Source organism: Sceloporus occidentalis, unplaced genomic scaffold (assembly GCF_023333645.1).
Source record: "Sceloporus occidentalis isolate IW3139 unplaced genomic scaffold, rSceOcc1.0.p SCAF_4, whole genome shotgun sequence".
NCBI classification, from domain to species: domain Eukaryota; kingdom Metazoa; phylum Chordata; class Lepidosauria; order Squamata; family Phrynosomatidae; genus Sceloporus; species Sceloporus occidentalis.
The window spans coordinates 49,509,587-49,518,071 of NW_028316984.1; the positions used below are offsets into that span (position 1 = coordinate 49,509,587).

At 43.6% G+C, this 8,485-nt stretch overlaps 1 protein-coding gene across 1 annotated transcript; it reads left to right on the plus strand.

Moving 5' to 3' along the window:
- The first annotated feature begins 223 nt into the window (after positions 1 to 223).
- RPRM (reprimo, TP53 dependent G2 arrest mediator homolog) lies at positions 224 to 1,891 on the plus strand. Its single transcript, XM_089523313.1, has one exon. The coding sequence runs from the start codon at positions 284 to 286 to the stop codon at positions 689 to 691; it is 408 nt and encodes a 135-aa protein (XP_089379439.1). The 5' UTR covers positions 224 to 283; the 3' UTR covers positions 692 to 1,891.
- The last annotated feature ends 6,594 nt before the right edge of the window (positions 1,892 to 8,485 follow it).

Consider the following 8,485-nt stretch of genomic DNA (forward strand, 5'->3'; position numbering starts at 1 on the left):
CCTCTCTATTCTTCTTCTCCGTCTTCATCTCTTCCTCCTCCTCCTCCTTGTTCTTCTCCCTCTCCTCCTCCCTCTCCTTCTTCTCTTCCTCCTTCTTCACTTTTTCCCTCTCCTCCATCTCCCTCTCCTCCTTCATCTTTGCCTCCTCTTCCTCCTTTTTCTCCTCCTCCTCCTCCTCTTCTTTCCTCTTCCCCTTCTTCACTTTCTCCATCTCCTCCTCCTTCTTCTTCTCCTCTTCCTTGTTCTTCCCCATCTGCCTCTCCTCTTCCTCCCAGTCTGGGCCATGAGCTCCTCGCCTCCCTCTCCCTCTCCCTCTCCCCCTTCCTCTCCCTGGGCGCTGGGCAGCCCGACGGAGGCGCTGGGGCTGCTGCTGGCCAACAGCAGCGAGGCCTTGGGCCGGGCGCTGGCCTCCTCCCTGGCGCCGCCGGGCTCCTCCTCGGGCCCCTCGGTCTCGGGCTCCTCGGTGGTGAGCGACGAGGGCTTCGTGGTGGCGGCGCCGGACGAGCGGAGCGTGTACATCATGCGGGTGGTGCAGATCGCCGTCATGTGCGTCCTCTCGCTCACCGTCGTCTTCGGCATCTTCTTCCTGGGCTGCAACCTCCTCATCAAGTCCGAGGGCATGATCAACTTCTTGGTCAAGGACCGCAGGCCCTCCAAGGAGGTCGAGGCCGTCGTCGTCGGGCCCTACTGACCAAGGAAGCCCGGCTGGGCCACGCCGCCGGGACTGGCAGGGGGCCCTCGGTCGTCGCCTCGTCTTGGAGCCCCTTCCAGGGCAGGACGGCGGGGCATGGAAGCAGCCAGGGACAGCTTCCTCTCCTGCTTCAGCCCCAGCCTTCCTCCCCAAGAGCACCGTCCAGGAAAGGGAAGGAGACAGAGACATCTTCTTCGTCATCATCACCTCCATCCTTCCCAAGAGCAGCAACTTGGACAGGGAAGCAGACAGAGACAACAACTTCTTCTTCATCATCATCATCTTCACCCTCATCCTTCCTTCACAAGAGCACACCATCCAAGTTAGTCACCAGCGGCACGAAGTAGGAAGCCAGGTGGTTTGACTCCTTAAATGGGGGTGTGTTGGGGGGTTAGTTTCTCTGGAGATCTGGAGGAACATTTCCAGCCTCGTCTTTTTTTCTCCAAGGGACAGCGATGGATCCTGCAATGTGGAGACTAGGACAGGCTGGAGTGAAAGACTGGAAGAGGGGTAAAAGGAGAGAGAACAAGTCTATGTAAAAGAGTAATGAAAGCCAGGAAGCCTTTTAATCTGATTTTTGTGTGTGTCTGTGTGTCTTGTAAATAGCAATGTAAATGCACACAGACTAAACATTCCCAACTTTGCTGCTTTGTTTTTCAAGGAGGGGAGAGGGACTGTAGAGTGAAAAAAGGAAGGAAGGGAGCAAATGGACTATGAAGTTGATTGTAGAAAAAACCCATTCAGCTCCCTCCTGCCACACATTTTCCTTCAGAAGGCGAAGGGCAGGGCATGCACATCATCCATCTGGTGGGGATTCAAGTTGTGGTGCTTTTTTCTGGAGTGTGTGTGTGTGTGTGTGTGTGTGTTTTGTTGCCTAGATCCAGTTTTCAACTTGCCTGTGACAGAAATGCCAGTCTTGTGTTGTGTGAATGACATGGTTTTTGAACTGTTGACTTTTTACTGTAGCTCTTTCCTTTTTTAAAAAACGTATTCCATCGGGGTACTGTTTGTATTTTGTACCAATCACTTCTCGATGCTTATTTGCTGCTGCTGCTGCTGCTGCTGCTAAAAGGAAAAGCCCATGTGCTTGATTGCTGCACCCATAACTTGATACATTTCACTGGTTTACATAGCCCCAAAAAGTGCTCTGATGGTCTTTCTTTCTTTCTTTCTTTCTTATTTAATTTGCTTAATAAAATCTATCTGACTCTTCTCACCCGTGTCTGTTGGCATAGCTCTTTCATTGAAATTCACTTTGGGCAAGTTGTGCTGAACATCGAGAGCACAAAGGGAATCTTTACATGTTAGGAGCTCTTTGACAGATAAAAGCTCTTCAACAGATAAAAGATTACATTTGCAAAGGACAAGGTGATAGAAGGGAGAGGCTGAGAAGTTTAACTGTGCAAGACATGTCTGTGCAGAACAGGGTTCATGAATCAGTCAGGCAACATTCACCCCTTGGAGCAGAACACCTATAAGTTTTGATACTAACAAATTGTGCTGACAGGAATAGGGACAAATGCTTTGTTATTTTCATCCCCCCCCCCCCTTCATCCTATTCTGGGATTAATCCCATGCAAATCTCCTCACCCCATGAGCATGTATTTTGTCAGGATTCATGGAGAGAGCTGTGGAAAGATAAAGCTTCTGTCATGGAAATGATCCAGCTGGGAAAACATGTGCTGCTACTAATGAAAAGTGAAGGATAGTGATTTTTCTACTAGTCCAATTATTTATAGAAAGGAAACTGTGATGAGAAAGATGGCATCATCGACTGAATCGGTGTCTGGCCTGTTGATTGAGCCCAGCAATCTGCAACAAGCCCAGGGCTGCCTGGATCACGCTGCAACCTTACATTTGCATCCTAAAGCAGCTGAGAAAGAAGCACAGGAAGGTGATACACGTCTTTCTCTTTTGCAGAACTCTCCATAGATGGCCCAGATGATTTATTTCTATAACTTTGTTAAAGACAGTGGTCTTAGGAGTCAGAAAGATTTATAGCCATTTAGACTTATTGTAATGTGTGAAAACTCTTTTTAAAGATGGGTCACATTTTTAGGAATCCATCTCCCTTGGGTACTTTTCATAACTGATCTCCAAAATCCAGTAAATGGCACCAATTGGTTTTAAAAATTGCTTTGTCCCTTCCACTTTATTTTTTAAAATCATGATCTCATTTCCTCTGAATACTTTATACTTCTCATTGTTGTCGTGTGCCTTCAAATCCTTCCCAACTTATTGCGACCCTAAGGTGAATGTATCATGGCATTTTCTTGGCAAGATTTGTTCAGAAGAGAGTTGCCATTGCCTTTCCCTGAGGCTGAGAGTGTGACTCAGCTAAGGTCACTCTGGGTTTCATGGCTAAGCTGGGAACCGATCTCTGGTCTCCAGAGTCCAAGCCCAACATGTAAACTACTATGCCATGCTGGCTCTCTATTTCATACATACTTACAATATCAAAATAAAACAAGGTAAACTGATATAACAAGGCCAATTGACATGTGTAAATATATATATTGGGGAAAGACCCTTCAGCTTTTTTGTGGGATTTTCAGGCTATGTGGCCATGTTCTAGCCCACAAAAAACTATGGATGTCAGCTGTGAAACCCTTCAACTCCACCCTTCAGCTATTTATCTTTCTCTCTCTTTATATTGTCTTATTGCAGTTAACTACATATGTTAATTCCACAGACAGGGTGCCTGGAAGGATTTGTGAAATACCTGGGTGATCTAGTAGTTGCGTAAAGGGGGGGTGGGGAGCAGAAATGCAATGTATAACATCATTGAGTTTTAGAAGTGATATTGGCACAGACCACCCAAAAAGAGTGGCCTCCTGGCCCCTGTTTTTCCACTGGAGGGAAGCCGCAGCCGTCAAACTGCGCGGCTTCCCACCAGCGGAAAAAGAATCCGCAAAAAGTGGGTTCTTCTCATGCCGCAACAGTGGTGTAACAAGTGCACCACTTGCATATTCATTACCTAAGCATGCAGCACCATGCAGACACCGCGTGGTGCTGACATAACAATGGTGGCACCCATGTATAAAGGATGCCGCCATTGTTAGGCCCTCGTCACATGCGACGGTTGTGGGGCGTGTGGGCCCTCCACCCCCAGGCAACCCTAGCATGTGACGAGGGCATCAGAAAGCCATCAGTTTGTACTGGGCCATTGCTATGTTAGTGGGTGAGAAAATCCAGATAAAGTGACTATTTAAAGCAGGGGTATAGAAGCTTTGGTAATATAGTATTTCTCTTACCATCCTTCACCTGTGGCCAGAAATATCAGATGGGACACAGGTTCCCCAGCACTGCTTGTAAAGGATGGAGATGTTACTAAAATCCATTCAGAGGGCTTGTGTACATTGCTTTGAAAGTCAACTGTTGCAGGTAAGTTCAGTGAGAGTAAATGAGAAAGGGAACAGTAGGACTCCAAACATATATCAATCTCTTAACTGAGTGAAGTTATGTTCCCAACAACTCTCTTCATGGAGTTAACAAACATCACTTGCACTATTTCAAACTATTTCACTGAGTTGGTTGTTTTGGGGAAGTTTTCTTGGAGTAGGGAGAACATATTTCTAACTCACAAAGGAAAGTGCTCAGATTGTAAAAGCTCTCCTTGGGCAGTATTTAATCTGTTATGTAGTCTGTTGTTGATTGTCTTAGACCAACCCACTCTAATGTGGTGCAGTCCAGTGTCTCCACATTGGACTATGAACCCCACCATTCTCAGCATAAGATGGGAGTTATACGCCAACATAACAGGAGAGTGCCAGCCTGTAGAACACCCAGTTCTTTCCCAGTATCCAACACCTTTCCAGCCTCTCTTTACAAATATGGAAAGAAAGAAAAAACATGAAAGAGAAACGTGCCCAGAGTCAAGAGTACCCACAGAAGCTCTAAACTCACCCTCATCTTATTTATGCCAGAATTGTCTCATTACACTAATTTATAGTACAACACCTTCCAAATACAACTTGACTTAACAGAGAGACAGCAGTGGAATTCAGACCATCTTCAGATGAGCTGCAGTACTGGAATCCACTGAGTACCCTCTGCAGGAAGGAAGGATTAAAATAATAATAAGATGGGTAAGTAGTTTACAAGTGATATGTGAATGGGGAAAAAATGACAGGAGATGAGTAAGAATAATTTGGAGGGTATTTGCAAGGGAGGGTGGAAGAGAAGAATATTATTACAGAATTCCCAGCTACAAAGAAATCACTATGGGCAAAGATTTTAGTAGCGATTTCCAGAAAGGGATTATATATAATATCAAATGTATCAGTAATTGCTTGCTGATAATACTAACCTCTGGTTCTTATTGCTGGCATTTGATGAGTGGCTCTGCCTCTGCGTTACCATTTTCTTACAAGGGCAGAATATTTGAGAACCTCTGCAGGAATAGTTTGAGTTCCTTTCCCTTCTGGAAAGAGGACAATGCTTGTTCATATTCAAGTAACGCTCTTCCAAGCATTGAAAACTTTATGTAGACATCATTCCAGTCAGGTTTCCCTGTACAGTTTATTTTCTTTATGAACTGTACTTTTAGATTGTAAGATAACCAGAGTTTTCTCAATGGTATAAGGCACCTTTGGGGGGAAAATGTGGGATGTAAATAAATTAATAAAACATAATATTAGAACAGGAGTGTACTATACATTTTAAAAAACACAGCTGGAATCTTTTTATGGCACTACTTGTTATACTACTGGGTTATTGTTGTTTTAAAAAAAGTCTCTATTCAGTCATATTTATTTAAATATTTATATCCCACCCAATAGCAGGCACCACGCAATAAAATCAGTTTAGAATAGTTTAAAACAATGACAATAATTTTTAAAGGCATGTTAAACCACTTAACGTTAAAGGTGGTTTAAAAGCAGTTCAGTTGAAAATACTGAAAACTGTACCAAGTGTGCAAATTGGATAAAATAATTTAGGCTCTGAAGGTTTTAACAAGAAGAAGAAGAAGTAGAAGCTATGTTTTGAACTGGTCATGGAACAGCATCAGTGCTGATGCCAGTCAAGTTTGTCACTATGGAAGGCATTCTATAACCAGGGTCCAATAGCAATAGCAAGTAAATTTCTATACTGCTTATCAGTGCACTTAAGCAGTTTACAAAGTATAAGCTAATTGCCCCCAACAATCTGGGTATTCATTTTAGCGACCTCGGAAGGATGCAAGCTTGAGTCGAGCTTGAGCCCCTTTGCTGGTATTGAACTCGCAACCTTATGGTTTGCAAGTGAGTGGCTGCAGTACAGGCATTTAACCACTGTCCCACCAGGGCTCTAGCACAGAAGGCCCTTTCCAATGTCTTACCACAGTTTACCAGTGAGACTCAGAGTAGGGCCCCCAATTCTCAACAGTCCCCAGTTCTCAGAAGGTATACAGAGGATGAGGTGCACCTTCAGGTATCAAACTTCCAAGCCATTAGGATGGTATCCAATACCCTCCTACTCAACCTGCATCCACTGCTATGTCCCCACTCCTTAGCCACATGACCTCCATCCTCCAGGGTTAAACAGAATCTTAGCTATAAAATATAAACAGTGAAATTCATAGGAACAGTGTATATTACCTGCATTGCTCAGACAGGAGGACTGAAGGTGGGAAAATATCCCTAATGCCTCCCCCATTCCTGGCTGAACAGAAATTTGAAGCAAGGAAAGATTTTCTAGCTCACACTCTTAAATAACTATGCTATTTCAATTATGAATCCCAATCCCTAAAAAAGTGTTGTTGTTGTTGTTGTGTGCCTACAAGGCATTTCCAACTTATAGTGACCATAAAGCCTATCATGGGGTTTTCTTGGCATGTTTCTTCAGAGAGGGTTTACCATTGTCCTCCTCTGAGGCTGAGAGTACGTGACTTGCCCAAGGGCACCCAGTGGGTTTTTGTGGCTGAGAAGGAATTACTAATCCTTTATTAAAGATAATCAGTTTTTCCAACAAAATATTACAAAGTTTCCTTCTTCCCAACAGCTCCAGTGAACTAGTCCTGCCGAGAATAATATCCATACTCTTCATTTCCTCCCCTTCATGTCTCATTTGCTTTTCAAAATGTGGCTACTGAACATCCTCCAATCCCTTAGGTGTGTTTTAAAAGATTTTGAAGGGTTACTTCAACAAATTTTGGGATTTGGCCATGATGATAGCTCACTAGGCTGGACATACATCCTACTTCAGACACAGCCTTCTCGCTGAAGGACTGTCAGAGGACAGTGCTCTGTTTGGAGGTGTCCTCTACTTTGAAGGGCTATCCAATCTAAAAATTGTTTAAAGATAATAAGCTGCAAGAAGAGAAAGCAGGGGCCTTGAGGTTGCCCAACAACACTTAGCACCTGGATAGCAAACTGAATGGAGACATAGGCCATCTGCTTAGTCTACCCCATTACAAAGTATTCCTGTTTAAATTATAGTAATTATATCTGAACATGCATCTCTCCATATAAATGAGCCTACATATGCTTTCCACAAACCAGTGTCCTCATTTGTTCTCTTTTAGGGTGACACATTACCGCTCTTGAGGTGGGAGGAATGTCTAATTAGCCATATTGTATTTCCTCCTTGTTTCTCAATGGGCTCACTATGGCTATGATCCAGCTGGCATTCACCCTCTGATTTCACAACTAGAAGAACCAAAGGCCCTGTCCTTATACCTACAAAAGGTTCTATGTAAGAGGTTCTTAGAAACTTCAAAACCAAACCAAACTCATGTGAAGATGGTGGATGGGGTGGGAGAGAGGGAAACAGAGAAATATAATTTTAAATTATTTTTCTATGAGCCAAGTGCCTGGAAGTATATTTGATGATTGTTGCATTGAGGCTGCCCAGACATGACTAAACATTGCTATTGTAAAGACTAAAAGGAAAGAACTGCATTTGGTTCTTTCAAAACAGCATGCCTAGCCACTGAAAGTTGCAGATCAGAAGGAAACATCACATTTCTTGTAAGAGTTTAGCTATTACTTAGAGCACGCCCTGTCAACTGAAAGCAACTTATAACAGATTTTATAATGCACTGTACTTGAAGCTAGTTGAATCAACACATAACACTGACCTTCCCCTCAGTTTATCACCTTACCTGCAATTCAAGCAGGATTCTAAAGCAAGGGTATTGGTAACTAGACAACAAGAACAAAAAAAATCACTTCTTTGGAGAAGGGAAGGCATCAGGCTGTAAGAGCCAATTCAGACAATATGCTTGGAAGACTTTAAGCTTGACCAGAGGAACACGTGCTGCTTATTTACATCGTGTGGGGGTAACTGTTATAAACACTGTGGAACTACAATAGGTCCAAATTACAGTGTCCAGGCCATTCTTGCCTGCTCTGGCTTGTCATTTGGTCTGAGCTCAGTTCAAAGTGTGGGTAATGACATTCACATCCTTTAAAAAGATCTGGAACCATGATATTTGTCTTCCCCCTATAGGAACCTATCCATCCTGTCCTGTGTGAACCTGCCTGTCTTCTCAGGTGGTCTCTGGAGGGCCCCATGTATGTTAAACATCCCCAGGACTAGTTGAGAGCAAGGAGTGTCTCAGTGGCTGTACTCAGGATCTGGGACAGACCCACAAGGAAGGCGTGACTGTATCTTGCCCCACCCCAATGGCCTTCTGCAGGATGATCAAAACTTTTCTTAAGATAGAAAACTGAGCCATAAATGGTTTCTCCTTGTTTGGAAGATTTTAATTGTTGCAATTAAATTGTTGGTGGTGTTGATGTTCATTTGTTGATTTAATAAATATTTCTCTATTTGATTTTTAAAAGCTTTTCATAGGTCTTTTGTTATAGG

Excerpts from the sequence above, each read along its gene's own strand:
- RPRM (XM_089523313.1), top strand. The coding sequence starts at position 284 with ATGAGCTCCTCGCCTCCCTCTCCCTCTCCCTCTCCCCCTTCCTCTCCC.